Below are 26,050 nucleotides of genomic sequence, written 5' to 3'. Positions count from 1 at the left end.
ACATAAGCAATTGCAGCTCTATTGACATGAAACTTTTATCAACTTGGGTATCGAGGTTAGGTCAACATAACCTGTACTGGAATGCACTCTGGAGACTACACTCGCATTAGACTCAGCCAGACATGTTCTGGTCAACACATGGACAATATTTCTACTTTCTGTAGTGAATGTGCAGATTGTTTATTGTTCACCGGTACAGAAGTGGCATTTCTGGCCTAGAAGTTACAGCATTTGTGTCGCTGAATTCTCCAAAGAGATATTCCATGCTGACCCCTCTCTGGTGGAAGTCAACGCTTCGGTCATGATCGCCGCTAGGAAGTGTCATGGCGGACAGCGGGACCGGGCGAGAGACGTTTTGGGATGCTGGCATCAAGGCAGGACGAGTAGAAGATTGAGGAAGAGGTGGATTTGTGCTAAGTTTATTCTGGATGGCTTTTACCGTACATTCTTTCTCAGAATCGCCAGCTCGCTGATAAACAGAGAGAGACGATACACTCTTGTGGCCAGTGACGGCTATAATTTGAGCTGCACCGAAGTGACACCTCGACAACAGTGTGGCCCCAGTGGCACGGATAGAGTGATTGCTGTATACTGTTTATAGATTGCAACTCTTTCTTAGTGATGGCATGTATTTCAGGAGAGTATTGTCTCCAACCTGACGTAGCAATACTAAATTGCGTCGTCATCTAGGAAACAAGTCTAGGACTTTCGCGAACCCTTTTCTTTTAGATAGTCCTTTAAAAGTCGTGAACTCTGATCATTTGCCTTGGCAGTGCTTTTGGGGATGTAACTTTTTCCGTTTTTCATCAATTTCCTCGACACTATGAGATGAAACGCTTCATTGTCATATTCCCTTTGATCTAGCGTTTGTTTACAAATAATGCAAACAAGGGAAATAACTCTTGGTGGTATGTTGTTGCTTGGGACGCGCGTGGTCCAGTTTAACATAGAACAATATACCTACGGCACGTGACCGGTTTTGACCAATGGGTAGCCGACATTGCTGTGCAAGTCGAGATAACAAGTGTTGACGCTTCTCTTGTCTAGAACTCTGTTACGTCGGCTTCGTATGTTACACGATGTAACGTTTTTTTCACTGCAGGCCTAGGAGCGTTATCAATATTGTTGACGCTTCTTATATTTGATGGTCAGGTTATGCCACTTGGGTGACTTGATGTCCTATAATCCCTGACAGTGTTAACCTGTATATAATGTCTGGATTATATAGTTTAACACGAACTTGCGATTCGGTTTGATTATAACTACTTCTCCGGTAACCACAACACAATCTCAGTCTCGTTGCTGGGCAGAATTAGAACGGAATTTAAAATGAGTTTATCAAGGGAAAACAATTTTTAATTTTCTGAACTATCAGAATTTCAGTTTTGACATGTTATACTGTATTCTTGCGAAGATTTATAAGTGCCACGGTATTCAGAACACGTTATTTAGCCCATATTTTGGCACACAAATACGTCATGGTCATACCGAAATATATACAATGGTATTGCGTCATACAATTATTCAGTTTAATAATACTTCATTAACTTGCACAATGACTAGACACAACCTGCTTCAAGCATACAATTATTTTTTTCACATTACATTGGTGAAAATGATTTAAAAAAAGATGATCTATTTTGTTGTTAGGCATGGTTGAATTGGCAGCTTGATAATTGACTTTAATAAATTGTCCGTGTTCAAAAGTACACACTGCATTCCAATCATACCGTCATTGTTATGCTAAAGCGATAATATAAATTTATGGATCTCAAAATTAATGAAGTGAGATACGAATGATTATATTTTAATGTATTGTACTCCATGATAGAGCTAACTGATGGCGTCAACCCCAAAGCAAGCGACACCATCGGGAAGGTAAACACTGACCTCGTGCTACTCGCGTGTAGGGCAACCAGCTTATGCACAATCACAGCGCTTGTTTTGAGCTGTGTACATAGAAGCGACAAGGAGCGCATGACCCATGAGCTTGTAGCTGTATCACTGAGAACTGGTCTTATGTCCGGTGAGGATGGCTTCAGATGAAGGATGGTCGTGGGTGGTATTGGCAGGTAATAGATGTCAAATCCATATCTTTCGTGACTTCATTTAACATGTCTATTTTGTAATAACATGAATGGCAAGGTGAGTGAGTGAGTTTAGTTTTACGCCGCCCTCAGAAATATTCCGGCGGTCTGTAAATAATCGAGCCTGGACCAGATACTCCAGTGATCAACAGCATGAGCATCGATCTGCGTAATTGGGAACCGATGACATATGTCAACCAAGTCAGCGAGCCTGACGACCCGATCCCGTTAGTCGCCTCTTACGACAAGCATGCGTTACTGAAGACCAATTCTAACCCGAACCTTCACGGGTGAATGACAAGGGACAGGTTGCTCAAAAGAATGTCACATTTAACACACGCTGAAAACGATTATCACATATCAAATACCTATAACTCTAAGAAAAAGTAATAATCCGCCCAACGAAACGTTGGGTGTTGAACGGAAAATGATCACTATGATGACTTTCGGAAATGGGGGACGCCGTAATTGAAACGTAGAACGAATGGATTTGAAGTAGTGACACGAAGTGATTATTTTGATGGTTTTTAAAATGTCCGTCGGTCCTGCTAACGGAGTAACCAGCTCCACTTGACCTGAGTTCTAAATATAACTACGCTGACCGACGGTTGACCTTGATGATGGTTTCCATAATACCGTAGGCAGGTTTGAGGTTAGACATGAACAAGTCTCTACGGTAGTAACGAATAGTTGAAATGATATTTTCTAAAATAAAATATATATAACAGACTGCTGTCCTTAGACTGGGGTCCTTATTGTACTGTACTAGAGACTGCCTCGGTGGTGTAATTGTTAGAGCGTCCGCCCGGAGAGCGGAAGGTCAAGGGTTCGATCCCCAGCCGCGTCATACCCAAAGACCGTTAATATATGATACTTGTTGGTCCCTGCCTGGCGCCCGGCATTAATGGGCACGGCAGGGACTGATCGGCACGGAGTGTGTTTGAGTGGGGTATTCATGCTTAACAGACATGGAATCTCAGAGAGCTAGCTAGCACTATAAAACAAGCTTAAGTCTGGGCTAGTACAAGCAGCCACACATACACACGTACGTCGTCATATGTATCTATTTCTTGTACCTGCTGTGTTTATATTTGTAGTTTATAGAATATTGCCACTATTTCTTCATGGAATGCTATGCAATAAATATCTTTATCTTTTATGAGCGAAATATTCCTATAAGTACCAGTTACACTCCATTTCACCTCAACTCACCGTACTAAAATAACATCACGTGCATGGTCTTAGCACTCAGTACAGGTCATACCCTACTTTGCCGGACAGCTGATGTGATGATAACGGATTAAGAGTAACGGTCTGGTAGTTTGCTGGCTATAGTCTGTTTTCAGTGAGCAGTTGTCACCCATAGTCTCATTTGGGGGACATGAGTGTTTGGCAGAGTTCGAACTCAATAATTACAAGGCACCAATTTGTTTTGTGCGAACTCGATGTCTAGTAACTAATTTGAGTGAAATAGAATTATATCAGCTGCATTGAGTGAAACTTATTCAAATGATTATTTCTGCCATTGTGCCTGTATATAAAGAATGTAGACATGGTTCCATCATTGCAAAATTCAGTTCATTCCAAATTCTAGGGGATCTTGTCTCAGACCTAGTTGGTGTCCCTGTGTTAGAATGATTATTATTTATGTATATTTATGAACAAAAATCTTTATGTATATTTATGAACAAAAATCTTTATGTATATTTATGGAAAAATATTTGTGCATATTTATTTATATGTCTTCAGTTACCATTTTCTCATTTTCTGAAAATGTACGAAATGTGTATATATTAATTTTATCATGAAGAGAAAATACACAAAAAATGTTGAATTGCTGAAATGATAACATCGAGATGAAGTTATAGTGTGTACATATAGCCGAAAAAGACTATAAGTTAATCCCCTTGTTTAAGGTTTATCGCGCGTCAGTGAATTTTTATCTAGAACAAAATCGTCCGGCAAAACGGGACCCCCCCCCTCAGTACAGCCTTGGAGCAGGGTTAGGTGAGGTGGAGCTACTGCTATAGGTTTGAGTGCTATTTGTTAGTTGCAGACACTACTCACTTTGTAAAATAATAAGCAAGTGAGAGAACCTCTCAAAATAGAATTCCCTTTTGTGAAAGGACACCACTGAGTAATGCAGACATTTTACCACGAGTACGGTTCTGCTAAACTGCCAGGAGACTGTACCACCTTGTCATCACAGCTCCTTATGATTCACAGAAAGCTCATCTTTGGTAGTCATTGGCTCTGTTTGTCACGTGTCCTTTCTGCTGCCCGGTCGTTTTATCTTGTAATTACATTTATTTTATACCCCCCATATTGCAGGCAGTTTGGGCTATGGGTAATAATGCCCATCATCTCGTATGCGCTTAGATCTTGTCGCTGCTGCGTTGAATTCATCGCAGTATAAATGGCCTTGTTATAAATACCATTATTTATGTATAAATGGATAACAATGATAAAACATGCAAAAGGTATTGGGTTTTCTTGTGTATTTTGTGTGTGTATTTTTTTTGTAGTTGTAACACACTCGTTCAAAAAGGAAAAGACAAAAAATACAATATAATTCTGTGAACAAGTTATCTTTCATGACTGAGTGCAGTGAGTTGGACTCCACCTTGAACAGTACTTCAGTCATGTCACGTTATGAGAATGACGTAAACTACATTGATGCAACGAGCGCAGTGATAATGCTGACGCAGCGGGAATAACAATTAGGGCTAATGCTGGTTCTGCACTAATGTGATCAGCGAATCAACAAGGGAGGCAACTCTTCAATGCTTGAGAATATTTCGCTCATATGACGACGTGCATGCGTGTGTATGTGTATGTTCGGCTGCTTGTACTAGCCCAGACTTATGCTGGTTCTATAGTGCTAGACCACTGAGATACTATGCCGCAGTGAAGCATGAGTACCCCACTCAGACACATTATACTGACATTATAGCCGACCAGTCCTTGTTGTACCGATTAATGCCGAGCGCCAGGCAGGGACCAACAAGTACCATATTTTAACGTATTTTGGTATGACGCGGTCGGGAATGAAACATGAAATCATTCAAGTAGCTGATCCTTCAGTATGTACCCATGAAGGTCCGTGTTATAAACCATTTTTGTCGTATGAGTCGACTAGCTCGACCGGGCGGTCAGCAATATTCCAGCTATATGGCGGCGTTCTGTAAATAATCGAGTCTCTGGACCAGACAATCCAGTGATGAACATCATGAGCATCGATACACGCAATTGGGACACGATGACATGTGTCAAACGGTTCTGTTCTGAATCGTCCGTAATTCGCTATATGCTATTTGATCATGAATTGACTGTGATTGAATTTGCATTTGAACGTTGGAATTACCCAAGAATGGTAAGCCATCAAAGATTCACGATTCTGACATGTTTCCATTGTTTTCAGCGTGTTTCTTCATGAATGTTCTCAACGCTGGATACATCAAATGTTTCGGAATACTGTTTGTGGAGGTGGAAAAAACGTTCAATGCAACAGCGTCTGTAGCATCGCTGCTGATGGGCGTCAACGCCGCTGCTTACAGCGTCACAGGTATGTATGACGTTGTTACATACTCACATAACAATAAATGATTCTCATCCCCGTAGTGAGTGAGTGAGTGAGTTTAGTTTTACGCCACACTCAGCAATAGTCCAGCTATATGACGTCGGTCTGTAAATAATCGAGTCTGGACCAGACAATTCAGTGAGCATCGATCTGCGTAATTGGGAACCGATGACATGTGTCAACCAAGTCAGCGAGCCTGACCCCCCGATTCCGATAGTCGCCTCTTACGACAAGCATGGGTTACCGAAGATCAATTCTCTAACCCGGACCTTCACGGGTCATCACCGTAGTACTTAAACTAAGTTGACCTGTGCCATTAATTGTAACTGTGCAATGTGAATGACGGATTGCTTGTTTTTGAATTTGGTGCTATGACCTTTTCTGTTTGGAAATAATCAATGTAATGAATAAGCATGTTTTTAAAACCCAACTCATTTAAGCTTTGTACTTAAAATGTCCATGTATGCAGACTTGCTCTCGTCGCTCTATGAAATGAAATAATGCCGATGCGACGTAAAACTCAGCTCAACTCAACTCACGCCGTAGCTGGTTTACGTCATTACGAGATATTTCAAATAGATACATATGTAACGTGTGTAAACATCATAATACAATCACTATGATCTATTTTTCATCAACAATACGCCACACGAGCATAATAACTCACCCAGAGTTTCAATCAAAGAACTGAGAATTAAAAGACTCGGGGGTTTATGCTGCTTAGTTGTATTGGTATATTGGTAGTTTCAAAGGTGTTCAAAGATACCTTAGCAAGTTGCTTCCCTTAGTCATGCCTGGATCTGCTGATCGAAGGTTTGATTCCCTTTTTGACTTGATCATGAACAATTTTCTGTCAGAGTTTACCATCGGTGACCTCAGGCTTAAACCTGACTCACTCACTCATTGAGTTCTGTTCCAGCACTGTTCGTCCTCAACGTTGTCTTGGAGAAAATCACCATCCGGACAACGACTATACTAGGAGTGTTTATACTCGCCACCGGCGTCTTGACCAACTCCTTTGCAAGTAACGTCTATGTGTTGATCTTTTCCCAAGGAGGATTAGCAGGTTAGTTTCTGTTTTTAACAGCCCTGCCCCTGTTAACTACAGAACCCTCATTGGTTCCGGTAACAATTGAAACCCCACAGTTATTTACTGTGGACGTGTCTTAATCACTGTGCTTACAGAATAATTTCTAGAAGATTTAAAATTATCACTGTTCACATTATTTTCAGGAATTGGAGCAGCAATGCTCTACGGGCCAGGCTTGGTCATGGTTGGCAAATACTTCACAAGGAGGCGTGCTCTAGCTACTGCCATATGCAGTTGTGGCGTCAGCACTGGCGGGATGCTGCTGCCGCCACTTGTCCAGTACCTCATCCAGGAGTACGGACTGAGAGGAGCATTCCTCGTCATGACAGGCATGATGCTGCAGATTCTAACTTTCGTAAGTCTCTATCGACCACTGACGTACACTTGTACCGAAGCGAAGAAGAAAGATCAGGATTTGTGTTCCATTAAATCGGGTGGATCATGTGAGAGAAATAGTCCAGTTTCTACTGTTGCAGAGGTACCTGATGAGGAAACGAAATGTGGAATACGTGATTACCTTGGCATTGATGACAATTTGGAGGGAGCTGGATCCCGAAAAACATCTGTTCCTGAAGAGTTCGAGCAGGATATGTTTCTTCCTTCTGACACTGAGCATGGGATGGATACAGCAGCGCATACTGCTGTATCAAGCTGCTACAAAGCGCTGAACTTATCATTTTTTAAAAAGCCACTGTACCTTCTTATATTTGGATTTACAGCTTTTGGGTTTCTTGGTGTGGGTTTACTGCAGACATTTGTGCCACCGCTGGCGAAGGAGAAAGGTCTGAGCGAAATGCAAGCAGCAATGCTTTTGACTATTTTCAATGGCTTGGAACTGGTAAGCCGTCTTCTGTCGGGCGTTGTTTCAGAGTTGCCCTTTATAAAAAGACACCATCTTATTGCTTTCAGTATGGTTGCACTGGGCGTACTAAACCAAATAACAAGATACCTCAACGGTTTTGGACTTATCTTGTCCTATATTGCAGCATTTGGAATTCTTAATGGAATATACCCAGCTCTCCATCCAGCCGTGATCATAGACTTTGTAGGAATGGAATATTTTTCAAAAGTTTTGGGCTATGTTCAGGTATTCCACGGTGCAATGATGGCGGTTTGTTATCCAGTTATGGGTATGTACATGCATAAACCACTTCCACGCAAACAGCTGTAGTTTTAAAGAATGATATCTTTAGCATCATCTTCAACACAACAGTGCTCCTTTGCATATGTTTGTATTAAGACATTGACGTTATAGATAAACAGCTAACATATACACTGTGAAGGTTAACTGTTTAGACGCAGACTGAGGACTGGACACGCAGGGATTATGTAATTATTTCGAGACAAGCGTAATTTCCACCGTAACCCCTACAACTTATAACAACAAAGTTCATGGTCCAGTGCACTGCTAATCTCCTGCCTGTTACCTATTTCATACAATGGACCAGCCCCAACACTTAGCAATTGAGAGAATGATCTTAATGAGCAATAACCAAACTAAGAGTTTGACAGAATAGTTTTAATGGATGATAACAAAAATATTTTAACCAAAGCTCAATAATATTGAGGTTTAGTTAACTTCACTAAATATCATAATGTCATAACGTATTAAATGTTGTTTTATGTTTTATTTTTCTACTTATTATCTGTCAACCGCAAGCAAATTGGTTTCCCTATGTTCAAGCCCCACGATCCCCATTTTGTTTGACTTTTTACCTTGGTACCCCCCAAAACGCCAAATCTGCAATAAATGCATCACAACCTTCAGGAAACCAAATATGCAAGGAACATTTTGTGTGTTTGAGATAGGTAGTCCGCTAGAATCAAACTTCGATACTGAAGTGCATAAAAAGGCAATTTGAAACTACAGTCACTTGTTAAAGTAATTCCCCCTTTACGTTTACTAAAAGAGCTTGTTTTGGATACACTACCCAACCCCTTTCAGATGACGTGATCATAAGGACATAACTTATTCTCATAATTCATTCTCAAAATATTGTAACCAGTCCCAGCTTAAATATCTGCACACAGTTTTTGAAAGATTAAAATGTTGGTGTCCTTGAAAAACAGGACAAAATGTAAATCAAACAATCTAAATCTTTGAATGTTGATTATGACGGGTAGTCATCAATTATTATACTGAACATATTTTATATGAATCATAATATCATCTAAGGGCATGCCATTATCCAAGAGGTATCAAATGATAGATCGTTTTTCCTTTTTTGCAAGTTTTTAAAGAAATACTATACCCCATTGTTTTGTGATATGTAAAATTTTGGATATTGTTTTGCTAATAATTTCTTCAAAATAAAATGGAAGCTTTTCAAACGGACATTGTGAATTTAGTTAGTCTGACTACTTTTTAAACGCCCTCGTATACTCCACCCTGTAATCTCTCCTTTGGGTCAGTTCATAATGCCAGACAGGTAAATGCCGCTTTAGACTAATAGATGGTGGGCTGTAGGGGTTGTGGGATGTGGGGAGGGAGACAACCATTCCCACTCATTAAAGTTAGACATAATGGTCTTTTGAAGGTAGCACCTGAGAATACAGACAGTTGTGGCACTGACAGACCTCAAATGAAACCCTTTGCCATTTACTGGGCGACGTTAGATAAACCATTCTCTCAGCTCTGCATGTTTGTCATTACCCTCGCATTTATGTAAAACAAATTTTGCTTTATTTGTTTGTAGGTGCCCTTAGAGATTTCTCAGGGAGTTATGCTGCCTCCTTCCACTTCTTGGGAACATGCCAACTGATGTCGGCTTTCCTTCTGCTACTTCTTCCGATAGCAAAACGAAATATAGCATAAACCGGCAGGGTGGAAATAGTAGAGGAGACACCTTCCCCTGGCAATGTGCACTGGAGTTACTGGAGTAAATTGTCAAGTTCCACCCTTCGTGTGTGGGTCGTCGCGCAACCAGTCGCTGTTTTGAGTAATGTCCGTCTATGTTGTAGCGACTGACCAATCAGTTGCCACCTTCCACTTGCACTTGCTCTTGTAACGGCGGCGTCCGATCTTTATCAAAATGAAAAAGGTCTAAAATCGAGGAGTGCCTGAAATCATTTCAGGCCCTGATTAACAAACAGGACAAGATCTGGAAAAAAATAGTCGACACTCCTCTCACGATTTACATGCAGTCCAGTCCTGCAATTGTTTTAATGTTTTCCACAACAGTCGACGTTTAGTTTATGACCCGGATGTTGTTTTCGTGGCGCGAGAGTTGATTTGACTGCTGAGACTTATAGTCCAGCCAAAATACATATCCTTAAATCAAGCCTAGTTCAGCAAAGTGTAAAATGAATTTTTGTAGTCAGTTAAGTCGGGGCGACGTGAAGAGGAACAACCTTAACTTTACATTAGGTCTGAACGCATGAAGGGAAATTCTCCTGCATAAACTGACTTGACTGAATTTGGTTTTACGCCGCTAGCAATATTCCAGCATCACTTTCTCAGGTAATGGGCTTACCTGTATAATGTGGGTATTCGAACCCGGGTCTTCGGCGTGACGAGCCAACGATTAAACCTCTAGGCTATCCCACCGGGATAGGGTGGATAGCCTAGAGGTTAAATCGTTCGTTCGTCACATGGAAGGCCCTGGTTCGATTCCCCACATGGGTAAAATGTGTGATCCCAGTTCTGGTGTATCCTGCCGTGATGTTGCTGGAATATAGCGAAAAGTGACGTAAAGCTATAGTCACTCACTCGTGTGCATGAACAAAACATTGCCGAATGTACAACCTGCAAACTGAGAGAGGACACAGATCTAAATTGCAGACCTTGTTTTTATGTGCATTCATGCTTGTTTCAAGAGGCTTGTTTTCAATTTGTAAAAGATTATGTGTGTCAATCGTATGGTCCTTGTACAGAAGTATATCTGGACCACATCTTCATAATGCTGTGAAAGAGTGAGTGAGTTTAATTTTACGCCGCATATAGCAATATTCCAGCAATATCACGGGGACACCATAAATGGGCTTCACACGTGCACACTGTACCCATATGAGGAATCGAATCCGGTCTTTGGTCTAATGAGCGAACGCTTTAACCACTGGGCTACCCCTCCATCTCTAAAGTTTTCACAATGCAATTGGAAGGCTTTTTCGGATCATGTTTTCTGTGTGATCTGACTGATCATATAAATTCTTTACCGTATCTATCGTTGCTTATTCTCTCAGAGTCAAAACACCGATCAATATAAATTCATATACCATCCTAGTCACCCTAATAACATTGGTAAAATGTTGGTCAATCACCGTCGTATGACTATACATTCTTCGGATATAGTCAGGAAACTGCTGGAATTCAAAAAGAAGTGGGTACAATGGCACCATCAAGGCTTGTTGAAACAATACAGATTGATACTTGATCGATGAAAATCAGAATCGAACGGTCACGATGGCAGATGTTGCAATATGGAACATGCAGCCGCAATAAAGCCGTCCATGTCGTCAGTTTCATTGCCATTTACACATGGTGCCACTTGGCTTGAAGCTTAGCACCGCACCAGTGAAGGTCCGGGTTAGAATATTGATCTTCAGTAACCCATGCTTGTCGTAAGAGGCGACTAACGGGATCGGGTGTTCAGGCTCGCTGACTTGGTTGACACAAGTCATCGGTTCCCAATTGCGCAGGTCGATGCTCATGCTGTTGATCACTGGATTGTCCGGTCCAGACTCGATTATTTACAGACCGCCGCCACATAGCTGAAATATAACTAAACTCACTCACGCACTCACGCTTGAGCATGCAGCAATATCCCAGCTATATGGCAGCGGCCAGGACCAGACAATCTAGTGATCAACAGCACGATCATCGGTCTAGGCAACTGGGATACAATGACATGTATCAACCATATCAGCGAGCCTGACCACCCGATCCTGTTAGTCTCCTCTTACGATAAGCATGGGTTACTGAAGACCAATTCTAACCCGGGTCTTCGCGGGTACAGAGTTACATGTACGCTATTCAGCAAGTCTGATCACCCGATCATGTTAGTCGCCTCTTCGACAAGCATGGGTTACTGAAGACCAATTCTAACCCGGGTCTTCACGGGTACAGAGTTACGTGTACGCTATTCAGCGAGTCTGACCACAGGATCCCGTTAGTCTCCTCTTTACGGATGAGATTTCCAGAAGAATGCGAAACGATACCATGTTGAACAGAAGTTGGTAAATCAACCTTCCAGGCTACTTCATCAGCCTGATAATGGAACATGATAGACTAAGGCTTAGTCTCTGAATATATATAATTTTGATAGTAACAAATCAAGCCCATTTATAAAACCTGAGGAAATCTAGACTTGCTTTATTTAGGGCTTTAGCACTGCAGAGAGGGCTTGGCAGTAGGGAAATTAATGTGGTTCAGGGACTGTGAGACAGACTAGTCGTCACTCTATCAACTCAGTTGTACCATCTTTCCGTCTATGTCTTCACTCTATCAACTCAGTTGTACCATCTTTCCGTCTATGTCTTCACTCTATCACCTCAGTTGTACCAGCTTTACATCAGATTAGCGCGCGACCCCAATACTCGACCTGTGAGCCTCTTAACTGAGATGAAGTTTCAGTTGTTTCAAGTTTCAGCACTTGATCTATGACAAGTTTAAGTATAGGTGAAGGAAACCCCTCCGAGAAAAGAAGTATTGGAGCTGTGTAGTCACCGGATGCAAAGCGTCAGTGATTACCTAGAATGGCATCCTTCAATAGGTCTGGCAGGTAAGAAAAATATTATCATGAATTATTATAATATTAAATGTATATCCGAATTTGACTAAAAATTGTTTGACTTAAATTTGTTTGTTGTTTGACTTATTTGACTGTTGTTCCAGACGACCTGCTAAAGGAAATACCTTCCTTCTCATCACTCAAGACCATTCTCTACAGACAACGGCACAAAACCATTCCTCGACTCCCTGTCACCGGACGTGAGATTCAGCTTGAGGGGCTCTGGACCTTGGCCGAAGCAGGAGAACCCTTCCTCCATCGAATCGACGACAACATCATCATCTTCACGACAGACAAGAACAATGAGCGCCTGTGTACAGCAGATACAGTGTATGGCGACGGCACCTTCTCCTCAGCTCCCCGGTTGTTCGAGCAGATCTACACACTGCATGCTGAGTATCAAGGCCACATGTTCCAGTTCGTCTACTGTTTGCTGTCCTGGACTTCACTGATCACGTCGTTGACCTGATCCATCAATATGACTTACCGGTGAACAGCCTGTGGCTCAAACATTTATGGTTATTTATTTATTGAATTTCTACCATGACTACGGTATCAAACGACTCACATTTCTTTGTTTTTCTTGTGTATTGAGAGTCCCGTGAACGCTAAATTCAGTGTTTACTGTAGCTTTGCCGTTCCCGCGAAAGCCACACTTAAATTGAGGAGGTTTAGTCCAGATTTCGCTTTCCCGGGCCGTAACCCACTGACCACATGCAATTTGAACTTAACACCTATCAGGCTATACACCATAAACAAAACGCATTGATTTATGGCCCGAGTTCGGTCTCTGTCACATTATGTAATTACACAGACAGGCAGGTGTGATACTTGACATGTTATGATGTCTGTTGATTGCATCTCTCTATACACACACACACAATGAGGGCATCGGCAAATGGGTGTATTCTGGTGGGATTGTGAATGTATGTATTTATGCACATAAATATTTATTTCTGGTGTGCCATTTATTTATGTATTTGTTGATTTAAAACTTCATGACATAAATATTTGCACATTATTTCTAACGCTTATTTATGTATATGTGCCATAAATATTTTATGTATTTGTTGATTTAAAACTTCATGACATATGTCAGATAATTCATTTTGTAAATTTGTATATGTGCACATAAATATTTATTTCTAACGCTTATTTATGTATTTGCTGATTTAAAATTACATGATATGTTTCAGATAATTTATTTTGTATATTTGTATATGTGCACATAAATATTTATTTCTAACGCTTATTTATGTATTTGCTGATTTAAAATTACATGATATGTTTCAGATAATTTATTTTGTATATTTGTATATGTGCACATAAATATTTATTTCTAACGCTTATTTATGTATTTGCTGATTTAAAATTTCATGATATATGTCAGATAATTCATTTTTGTATATTTACACATAAATATTTATTTTAACGCATATTTATGTATTTGCTGATGTTACATGGAATATTTGTAAACTTTAAGATGTCACCATATTTTCAAATGACTCATATTGCCGGCATACAAAATGTGCCGGCATACTTGTGATACAAGTGCCAGCATACTTGCATTTCTGCTACAGACTATAGCTTTAATCCCCATTGTTGGAAGGATTAATACTGTCCAGTAATTTTAATCACTAAACAAAACGTGCCGGCAAAAAGAGAACACCCCGGCAAATGAACCAGCCGTTACACTTGAGTGCACACCCACCCGCTCTAACTGGATTCGGTATCCAGGATGCTTCGTTTCGAGGGAAGTAAACCCAAGTACAAAATATTGCACTTTTGATTTGCAATTGTACGATTATAATTTTGTTTATATGTTTTTTCATAATCAGCAATGTATGTTATATGTCATGAATAAGTGATAGTTGTGTTTTAATTATGTTTGATTTTTTGGTTGCATGTGACCTTTAAGCATAATCGCTTATATGACGACGTTTATGCGGGTGTATGTGTAGCTGCTTGTACTAGCTCAGACTGAAGCTGGTTTTATAGTGCTATCTCACTGAGATACCCTGCCGCAGTTGAGCATGTATACCCCACTCAGACACATTATACTGACTCCGAGCCGACCAGTCCTTGTTGAACCCATTACTGCCGAGCGCCGGGCAGGGACTAACAAGTACCATATGTTAAAGTCTTTTGGTATGAGGCAGTCGGGAATCGAACCCGCGACCTTCCGCTCTCCGGGAGGACGCTCTAACCACTTCACCACGGAGACTGTCTTACTGACTTAGGACTCTGAACACCAATGAAACCGACTAGTTGTTTGGTTAAAAACCTTTATTTTGACTGATATTTAATAATGCATGCATTTTACATCACATCAAACTAACGCTCTCTTAAGAAACGAGCTGGTAAATAGGACATGTTTTGAACCCAATCGAACTCTACAACCTCGTTCAGTCAAAATCATACTGACCATATCGAGTTATCCGGAGTTCCAGATAAGAGGAGTGTCATCATCACAAAAGACCATACCTTCGACAACAATATTCATATTTTAGGGTGATCTTACAAATGTGTGCCCACATATAATTACAGGTATACACCAGTTGACGTGTGTGCCTTTATCAGGAAATATGAGCAAGAAAGATAATCTCACCTGACGTTTAGCTCACCTGAACATTTTCTCCTCAGAAACCATAATATTCCGAAGTGTATTCAAGGGTTTCCTTTCCGATTGTCACCATAGAAAGTATTTTGTGAAAATGTATGTACCGAATCACTACTGTTCTTAACATATTGAGAACCACCCGCCCCCACACAGACACACACCACACACACACACCCCGAGTGTCTTTTAATATCAAATGAGTTTAGTCTTACGTCGTTTTTAGCAATATTCCAGCAATATCACTGCGGGGGACATTATCACACATTGTGCCCATGTGGAGAATCGAACACGGGTCTTCGGCGTGACGAGCGAACGCCTTACTACTAGGCTACCCTACCGCCCTCAAAACTAATCGAGATATTTCCTTACTAAAAATCGGCCAGGTGAGCTAAAATTTCCGAAAATTTGGAGAATGATTGCATGTAAAGGAGGACAAAACAAACATATATACTTCCTCCATAAAGTAATAAAGTTGCACAACACAGAATACTACAAAAATGTTGTTTTCTTTTTACTATCTGACAATGAATAATTAAAATGTAATAATACTGTCAAATTCTTATTTACACACACAACATTCAGAATACTGACCCTGTTAGGCATTGTGGGAATAAAAGTCAGTTGGGTAAGTGTACCAATAAAACCACAAAAGTTATAAAAAATGCATTATAGATATCTTAATTGAAACGGCAACACGGCTAATGTATTATAAAAATTAAAATAATGAGTGTCTCGCTCACAAACCAATTATTTTACCAAAACATGATTATCAAAGTAAAGAGTCACATTGAACATATCCGTTTCATGTGTTGAGTGAACAAAGGGAGATAATCATCAACTGAAAAATTAACATACTCGCCAGTATGAACATTTGGGTGTCACGGGAATCGTTCTAAAAAAACTGACTCAACGACATAGATAGCACGGAGGATTGTCAGACATGTTGTCTGTATCCTATCAATATTGGTTTTTCTGATGTTCAAAACTGTTCACAACACTTATCTAGTCCTACTTAAAGCAACATTTGTTTGTTAACCATAGAAGGTTATTACATATACAGTATTCATCAAATAACACAGTCGTGTGATCAAAACAAAATACATGTAGATATAAACATACAGTGAGTACAATAGAATTCACAGACTATCCTCAAAGACAGATTCCATTTCGTGAAGGGGAGAAGGGTAAGCGTGACCTGACCAACCGTTATCAACCGCTATTCACAAAATTAATAAAACTTGAGTTAATAACGTTTGAAGAATTGACATGGCAATATTATCTACTGCTGCTATATCAATATAGCAAGAAAATATCAATCAATAAAATGGAAAAAGCCACATGAAATTAAAAACAAAACAATCTTGGGAAGACAAGCAACACTAACTAGAATAACAGCTTGCTATGCTATATGTAAAAAATGAATGAAATACATGACGAGTGGCTTATCAGAAAACTCAACAAAGTTGAAAATGAATTATTTTAACACAATTCCAAAAGCCATGTAAAATACATTCCTCGATGTTCAACATCACAGTTGAAATGCATCGAATACAAGTGGTTGGTAAAGGTATTGTGGTGACTACTTGTCAAACAAACTAGTTTCATTACAGGATAAGATAATTATCCTGTAATAATGTTGATCCATATTTACATACTGGCAATAACAGTAATGCTTGAAGACAGTTTCGATTTCTCTCCACAACACACCGGAGAGTCTTATGTCGGTATTGACGTCAATGTGAAACAAGAAAGCACTGTATCCAAACAGCCAGGGGCGTCAGTGTATGCAGGTGCAGTCGTATGTCGTGCACATCGCGATCAGCGGCCACCAAACTGAAGCTGCAGAGCAAGCATATAGTCTCTCTCCTCAGACCACGGCGGGTCCTCTGCATCGTCCATCTCAGGAGCCCAGGCATTGTCCTCTGTTAGTCTATGAGCAGCCCCTCCTATAGATCCTCCACACTCGGGACACGTGGCCTCCTCGTATGCTCTTCCACATTCACCGATAGCATAGACATGACCTGGGTAAAAACATAAAACAACTATTAAATATGTCAGCAATACAGTCAAGTTAATTATCCATTACAATCACGATGAAATGCATGAACACTTGTTATAACAATGGACAAAATAATTATTCTAAGTTCGGCGCATATGGGATTCGAATCATAAACACTGCCCCCCATTGCAGCTAAAGGGCTCAAAGCTGCAGGCAGGTGTCTCGACGAATATTTATCTTAGTTAAGATTCAAATGTGATTTATAACACCAGTCTGCAAATCTTAATATAGTGTCACACTAGCTGGTGAAAACTTAAGATATATTTCAAACCCTTAAAGTAAAACCAAACAAAACTTACCAATGCACCAACTCACCTCTCTTACACTTGTACCATTGTCCTCTGTTGAGTCCCATAACTTCTACAATCATCAGTCGTTCCTCATCCGTCACTCCGATGCCTGACCCTGGCACAAACTCCTTTACATCCTCCTTCATTTTCTTTGCATCCTCCATTTTGCCATCCTCTATTTTTGCGGGACATTCGAGCCTCCTGATCGTCGCTACCAAGTTCCTCATAATCCGTACAGCAACGTCCTTCTTATCAAGATCTATCCATTCCCTTGCGTCTATAAGGTACTTCAGCAGACTCAAGCGCTCAAGTTCCCTCTGTGCATCCTGAACCTCCTGTTTGCTGAAACAGGACCTTGGAAGAAGGGCCCAAGCTTTGAAGTCTTTCAGACACTTTAATAAAGTTCCATACGTTTCACTACCAGCTTGTTTGAATTTTCCGAGACTCTCCTTCACTGTCCTTTCAATGCAGGATATTTGCTTAACGATACGGATCTGTCGATCTTGGGTTGACAGGATAGTCACTGAATGAACCGAAAAAGATTTTAAGAGGTCATTCACAGGACCCAAGTCATCTGGACGAAGCCGATTTTTCATCCTGTCAATAGAGTCTCTGAGCTCCTTCACATTCTTGTTATCGCCAATAACCTTCCTCTTTGCTTTCTCAATACATGACAGTGCCTGCTTAATGACGTTGCCATATCTGAGATTCCTTCTGATTGGTGTGAGACATCTAGGACATTCCTTCAGTTTAACTAATGTCTTGTCCTCGTCTTCAGATGGTCCGTCCATGAACAAATCCAAATCTCTGACTTCAAAAATGTGTTTGCAGTCTTCCAGTTCAATAAATCTGGCCTTTGGCTCATCTTCTCTTCCGAGGAACACATCAGGCATTTTCTCCTTGTCACATTCTCGGCACAGCTTTGGACATGGTTCACCACAAACGCCAATGCAGTAATGACCACATGGTAGTTTATTCCTGCACCAATCATTGCATCGAGGTCTGTCACATTCATCCCCACACGGCATGCTGCATTTGAAGTGGCGACATTTCCACTGGCATTGCTCCTTACAGGAAGCACAAGGATCTCCACATTTCCTGGGACATTTGCTGTGGTTGCATCTGTTCTCGCACCTCCTGGTACACGGTGGGCAGTTACTGCAAGACGACTGACACTCGTGTCCACAAATGAGGATTCGTTTACATTCCGAAGGACAAGGCTGATGCAGACGCCCTTGGTGACATGTACCACACTTACCCTTGCATGGATCACCGCAGCTGAGAATTTCACCACACTCATGATTGCAGGCAGCTGTATCTCGATCACTGCAAGCAACAGCTATGGTATGAGCACATGGCTTGGAGACTTCAACTGGTATAGTACATGGCGGATGAGGCTGTCCACATTTGCCCTGGCATTCATGGCCACATGGTAGGCTCTCCCTACAAGTTTCCTGACATTGGAAGTTCCCCTCGTCCGTTTCACAAGGAATCATTTGAGCGTGTCCACACCTTGGTAGGGTTTTCTGCACGAGTACAGGGCAGGGTCTGCACGGCTTGTAACAAGGGAGGTCACAGTGGTAACTTTTACATTTCTGACATTGTCGTTTACATGGCTTTGAACAGAGGATGGATTTGTGCTCTGCATCAATCACGTGACACATTCGTGGACACACATGACCACACAAAAGTCGGAAAAGACATGGTTTGGTACAGCCTCCTTCAGGGACTCTTTCAAAATCACTTGGATCACATACTCCAACTCCCATATCACCAGGGTGATTTTGACACGACAGCTGCAGAGCAGGGCCGAGGCATCTTTTCGCAGATGCATTTGCTGCAATGTCCTTTAGCAGTGGGCTGTATGTAGTGATGTGATTGAAATTTCCAATAACATACAGTCCTTTCTTGGCCCTTGAGAGTGCAACACATACCCTGTTGTTTTCTTTCAAGAACCCAATTTTCGTTTCATCTCCACTGCGGACAAGAGACAAAAGTACAATATCATTCTCTTCTCCTTGATAGCTGTCAACAGAAACAACTCTCACCCCTTCAAACTGTGATTTTGGCATCCTATTCTTTAAGCAATGCATTTGGGCGGAATATGTTGTCAATATTGTAATTTGCTCCGCATGATAACCTTGCTTAAAAAGGTATTTGCAGAGACCTATTAAATATTGAGCTTCATATTCATTCATAAAGCTTTTTGTCTCTTCATCATATTCATGTGGGTGCTGATGTTCGATGAAGTACACATTGTGTGCAATACCCTTCACATTGTCATACTTCTTAACACACTCGTCATCTTTCAGATCCTTATAGAGTGGCCGAACAACGTCCGCTATTTCAGGGCGCATTCTGTGTTGCCAAAGAAGTGTATCATGTGGAATACCAGAGTTCACCATCCTCTCAAACAGGGATATTTCCAGGTTGTACCTCTTTGCAAGCTTGTGAACAGTTGGATTTGGCCTGAGCTGTAAGTGATCGCCAATGAGAATTAGATGTTGACATCGCCGACTGAGAGTGCCTATAACATGAGCCTCAAGCACTTCAGCTGCTTCTTCTACAACAATAATCTTGGGACCAATTTCGTTCAGAACCCTCTGGTATCTTGCTGCACCTGTTGTTGTCATCCCTATGATGGAGCAGCTCTGAAGGATGGTTCTGTCCTCTTGCATTAAGACCTCTTTGTATTGTGTAGTCAGACGCCTGTAATCACCTTCTTTGTCTCTGATTTCACCTTTGGCCTGTCGACAAAGCACATCCACCCAATATCTGTACAACCTCCACCTGTCTTTTAGGTGCAGTCTCCAGATGTTATGTACATTCACAGCTTCGCGTGATGTCATTCTGTCAGTTGAACGCAGTTTCGCGCGGAGACTGACTTTCAGGGATCTCTTCTGCCTCTGTTTGTCCTCCTGGATTTTCTTCTGTTGTTTTGACATGAACATTGTAACTGTGGAAGCATCGAGGTTAGTTATGTTTAACCCTATGCATTCCCTGCGAACATGCTGAATATCAGCATCTAATGATTGTGCTTTGGTAAGTACATCATCGAAGTCATATTCATCATCTGAATCAATCAAGTCTTCCTCTAACCTTCTCTGGCTGTGATTTACTTCGATATTAATCATCTCTTCTTCTTCTTCATACTCTTCTTCCTCCCCTTCATCTGCCAACTTCCGCTCTTCCAGTTCGTGTTGAAGATACTCACCCCTATCTTCAATATCAAACAATCGCTTCTTGATCCCTAACCAAACAGCTATCTGGCAAGTTTCATAGTCATTCCCAACAGTGAAGCAGCTTGCTATGGCTTCTGTCATAAAGCCTTTCAAACAACGTTCATGCAAAATTTCTCTCTCTGCCACTTCAAGTTTGGCTGCTGTGGTATGAATTTCTGCCTTCAGGCTCTCCATTGCTCTTAGAGTCTCCAGTTTCCCTGCATGAACAGTCATAGGCAGGGATCTAAGATCTCTTACTCTCTGCCTAGCATTCTTCAAGGAATATTCTTGCATGGTTTCACTCTTACTTCGAGCACCAACGCGTATGAGTCTACCTTTGAAAAACTTCAAAATCCCTTCTAAGAACTGATCCAATGCATGGTTGGTATAGCATACAACAAGAATTGGCAGATTGTCCTGTCCTTGAAGCCACACTTGTGAGTTATGGAGCAGAGTCTTCATGATTTTGATTCCAAGGTATGTCTTGCCTGTACCTGGAGGTCCTTGTATGAGAACAAATTCTCTCATTAAGGCATTTTTCAAAGCTGTATGCTGGGAGACGTTGAGATGTAGAAAATCTGGCATTGGCCAAGTTGAAATGTCGTCAACATTCACATCCTTTGCTATATCTGATCCTGCTGGAAAAGCCCTATCTGAACTAGCAGTGTCCGCTAAATCTGTTATTTTGTGATCGTCATCCAGAAGAGGTCGCAAGTCATACAGAGCATGTTGTTGTTCCCGCAAGTACCGCGGTTTCTGAACATCATTTTGACACTCGACAATGTACCGCTGGAATGGAAAGTTTCTGTCTGTGAGATCTTTCATTCCCTCTAGTATATATCTGTAGGATTCAAAGTAGGCAGGAGACTCCACCATTGCAAACCTTTCGTCCCGAGTTATCCGTGCCACCTCATCATACTGGGAGATGAACTGCACATCAACAAGTCCATTCTTTAGGTTTTCCTTCTCCCTTTGATCAACTGTGGCAAAGAAAATGTTATCTTTGAAATTGTCTGAGGACAAGCAAAGTAGTGACCCAAATAACAGCCTCCTTGTTGCATCCCAGTTAACACGTCGTAGCGGTTTGGTATCAAAGGCAAGCCTGTACCCAAGACCATTGTGTGTGCAAACAGGTCTGATAATCTGAACATCTGTGTAGATCCTGTATCCAACTGACGTGTTTTCAGAAACAGTTTGAAAGTCGACAATATTTTGTTTCAGTGGTATGATTACATCTGCTCGGAAAAGACGAAACTGGCATTCAAGATAATGTTCAAGGTCCCTAAAAGGACCTTCCACTTTATTTGGGAGAAGAAAAACTTCCGTTGTCCCATCCAATTCATCTTTCCGAGGAATAATTGGTAGTTCACGAAAGTTCTCAGGCGGTGGTTGGTTTTCATTCTGTGCATTGACACCTGGGCCACCTGTTGCTCCTTCTGCTGGTGTCGGAGGAGGGGGTTTAGACTTCAGGAGGAGGTCGGAAACTTCAAGCATGTTTTTATTGAGATCTTCGTCTTTCATGCCACCTTTCTCCCATAGGCTCTGCACTAAGACAGCAATCGTCTGAACTTTGCCCCAACCTTCTGTTGGCATTTTACTCAGCATCTCCTTCATAAGTGGCAAACAGTCTCTGACCACACCATTGTCGCCACGTGGTTCCATAATCAGCTGAGTGAGGAGACGAAGTAAAGTAGATTCTAAAAATGGTGTGAGGAGGACGGTCATGATCATCGTATTCAATCCCTCGGGCATTGATTCACACAGACAGGCCTTACTTAGTGCGGCTAGGGCTAATTTGGTTCCATCGACGCTGAGATCCTGCTGCTTCAGAAACTCCATCAGTCCACTGTTGGGTCTGCTCAGCCGGGTGAGTACTTCAGCAGGATCCTGAGATTTCATGTCTCTTAGTGTACCAGCTGTAATCCTTGAGGGACCCCTTGGTGTATTTTGCCTTCTTTCTCTTCCCCTACCCGCACGTCCACTAGTGCCACCTCTGTAAACATTGCAAAAGAAGTATTACGGTTGTGAACAATCTCGCTTTGTGTTTTTGTCTAAATACATGTATTTCCGAACTGGATGTTGTACGAGTGGCTTTGTATAACAATATATATGTAAATATAATAAACCTTACATTTCTTAGGTATTTCCTAATTTGAGTAGATACCTTTTGATGCTTTATGCAGCTATATTAGTTACTTTCATACTATATTATTCTGTAATGTTGTAAGAGGCGACTAACGGGATCGGGTGGTCAGGCTTACTGACTTTGTTGACACATGTCATCGGTTCCCAAATTAGCACATCGATGCTCATGCTGTTGATCACTGGATTGTCCGGTCCAGACTCGATTATTTACAGACCACCGCCATATAGCTGGAATATTGCTGAGTGCGGCGTAAAACTAAACTCACTTACTTACTCACTCACTATGAGAAAGGATATTTCTTGAGATAGTTGTTTAATCAGGCAAGTTTCAAATATACGGCCAATACTTGTATCATATAATCACTGTTACAGCAGCTAAACATATATTCTTCTTGTGTAATAATACTAATATAATAATTATTTATAACCTCAGAAATACCGTTTCTGTGTACATGTATATTTGTATGTCACGCTTGTCTGGGTTGTCATAGTTACCTCCTCCTTGGCAGTGCTTGCTCGTCCGCGCTTTCTTCGTCCATAGTTTAGGGATCCGTCTTCACTTGGTCTTTATAGGCTGTAACAGAAGTTCCATGTGAGGTTGTAACAGAGGTTACATGTGAAGCTGCTGGTTACATGTGAAGCTTAGAAGGAAGCTGTAACAGAGGTTACATGTAACAGAAGTTACATGTGTTACATGTGAAACAGAAGTTACATGTGTGAAGCTGTAACAGAAGTTACATGTGAAGCATATTCTCGTTGAGTACAAATGCAAAGAATCCAGCCTAGAGTAGTATGACATAATGACATTGTTGGGCAAAAAGTAAGTACATAAAAATATATCAATTAACCGAATCAGCTGCCAGTTTCGAACATGTGACTGACATGGATACGTTCCCGACACAGAGATATCGGCTTCACTGAAAACAGAGCCACACGAGTTATCTCCCTTGACATTGCCACACACTTTCCGAAACTGACTGACTGACTGAGTAAGGTTTTACGCCGTTTTTAGCAATATTCCAGCAATATCACGGCGGGGGACACCAGAAATGGGCTTCACAAATTGTACCCATGTGGGGAATCGAACCCGGGCCTTCGGCGTGACAAGCGAACGCTTTAACCACTAGGCTACCCCACCGCCCCCTTTCCGAAACAATTCACATTGAGGGATATATATTTGCAAATTAAAGATTGTTTAAATTTTGAAAAGTATCTAGTACATATTGATATAAGGAAATATAGAATTGCTCTTACACGGTTCAGATCGAGTTCACATACACTGATGATTGTAAAGGGCAGACGGACTACACCTAAAACACCATTACACGATCTCCTGTGTCCAATTTGTGGGAACGATTTTGAAGATGAATACCACATCTTGCTTATTTGTCCAAAATATTTAAGTATAAGAAATCGTTATCTACCAAAGCATGTCATTGCCAGACCAAGTATGATAAAGTTTGAGAACATGTTACAAACAAATAATGTACAACTATTGATTAGTAGTGCTAAATGTGTTTATAATATCTTTAAAATTGAAAGTACAATGAATATGCTGTAATTATTTACTCTTGGGTTACCATCCCTCATTTCTCTGTTAAATTATTGTATATCAAACTATATATGTACATCCACAAATACCCACGACTGTGCAATCATACACAAATTTGGTAACCGGGCCCATGGCCTAAATAAACCTTCTCTCTGTCTGATATCGAAATCATCTCCATGTGGCCCAACAAGCCTAACACCTGATGTCGTCACCGACACTTACAAGGGAGGGTAGATGAAGACAAATCTAACTTGTTCTAACTTGGATGCTAACGGGAGATTCAATCATAATGCAGGTAACTTTATTCTACTGATGGATATCGTTTGACAAATCACTTTGAAATGCTGTAAAGTAATAATGAACAAGCGGGATGACTAGTGTGTAAATAAGAGTGACATTTGATGAAAAGATACCTGTATCATGGTGTCAATTAAACGGCAAATACATGTATCAGCATATCAAATAAATGGCAAATACCTGTAACACTGAACACAGTAATAAACACATACATACTGACATTGTTGAGCAAATCAACCTTTCCATGATCCAAATACAAACAAGTAAGTATATAGAAATATATCAATTAACCGAATCAGGAGCAAGTCTCGAACGTGTAACTGACATGAATGCGTTCCCGTCACAGTGATATCGGTTTCACTGAAAACAGCGCCACACGAGTTAACTCCCTTGACAATGCACCACTCTTTTCCGAAACACTTCACTTTGACGGATATCAACATGTCTTCTTGAGCGGACGGCCAATAACAATTACTATTTCGAAGATGATTAAAGCTAACAATCACACCACAACCAATCACCACGCCTTTCCAGCTATCCATGATAGAAATATGAAAACGTATTGCGCAGTAATATATTCTAACCACATTAGCATATACCCGACTTGACGCATTGCTGGTTTCTATATTTGGACAACATTCAACATGACATATCACCCAATACTGAACAAATACATATCAGTCTCAAGGCACACATTCTGTCAACTGCTCACATACACCTCACATACATTCTAATACGCATGACGAAACATTTCTACATCACAAATGGCATGAAGTTGGGATCTCTGAAGTGAGTTCTTTGCACGACAAAGATATATATCATTATCGAAACGACATACGACCTTTGCCAAGACGGAATGAACAGTCGGAACTTACTGCGTGTGCTCTTCCGTCGCCATTGTCGAGCGCCATATATGGCTCCAATGATCTCTTCTCGGAACAGTAGGGATTTCCCCGAACAGAAACCGAAACTAGGAATTTCATTGGTGACTCGTGTAAGTTGCATGAGCTGTGCATTGAGTCAGAACATTGCATTTATTTTAACATATGACGTCTATTTCTGATTCCAACATCTTTTTGTACTTTCATTTTAATGTTTGTTTTGATTGTGGGCGTGTAAAGATGTTTATGGTATTGTAATGATTAATTTAAATCCCAAATAATGTTTTTTTCAAAGTATCCTAAAACTTTTGCTTAAATGTGCACTGATCCAGTGCGATTAATGTTTGGTGCCAAAAATCTAATCACGATGTCTTGGTGCCAGGTGGGGAGCACCGGTTCCCTCGACCGTGACGGACACGGGGACTGAGAATTTCTAAACAACGGGACAATAAATACTGTGTATAACAGATGCCGTTATTTGAAAATATATCCGGTAATT

At 40.9% G+C, this 26,050-nt stretch overlaps 2 protein-coding genes across 2 annotated transcripts; one reads left to right on the top strand and one right to left on the bottom strand.

Annotated features, from left to right (window-relative positions):
• Positions 1-1,824: 1,824 nt before the first annotated feature.
• LOC124269612 (monocarboxylate transporter 12-like) lies at positions 1,825-12,955 on the top strand. The gene is made up of 5 exons (XM_046704640.1): positions 1,825-2,026; positions 5,509-5,652; positions 6,587-6,733; positions 6,901-7,887; positions 12,591-12,955. Exons 1-5 carry the CDS (start codon positions 1,825-1,827, stop codon positions 12,953-12,955), a joined length of 1,845 nt encoding a protein of 614 aa, XP_046560596.1.
• Positions 12,956-14,757: 1,802 nt separating this feature from the next.
• On the bottom strand, positions 14,758-25,605 carry LOC124269637 (NFX1-type zinc finger-containing protein 1-like). The gene is made up of 4 exons (XM_046704676.1): positions 25,546-25,605; positions 23,317-23,395; positions 17,481-22,669; positions 14,758-17,127 (listed from the first exon to the last, which is right to left on the bottom strand). The coding sequence occupies exons 2-4, from the start codon at positions 23,358-23,360 to the stop codon at positions 16,925-16,927; spliced, it is 5,436 nt and encodes a 1,811-aa protein (XP_046560632.1). The 5' UTR covers positions 23,361-23,395; positions 25,546-25,605; the 3' UTR covers positions 14,758-16,924.
• Positions 25,606-26,050: the final 445 nt, after the last annotated feature.

This window comes from Haliotis rubra, unplaced genomic scaffold (genome assembly GCF_003918875.1).
Source record: "Haliotis rubra isolate DU_JTF1 unplaced genomic scaffold, ASM391887v1 Scf146, whole genome shotgun sequence".
NCBI classification, from domain to species: Eukaryota; Metazoa; Mollusca; class Gastropoda; order Lepetellida; family Haliotidae; genus Haliotis; species Haliotis rubra.
The sequence above is the reverse complement of the archived record's forward strand: the minus strand, read 5'-3'. Positions and strand labels throughout refer to the sequence as shown.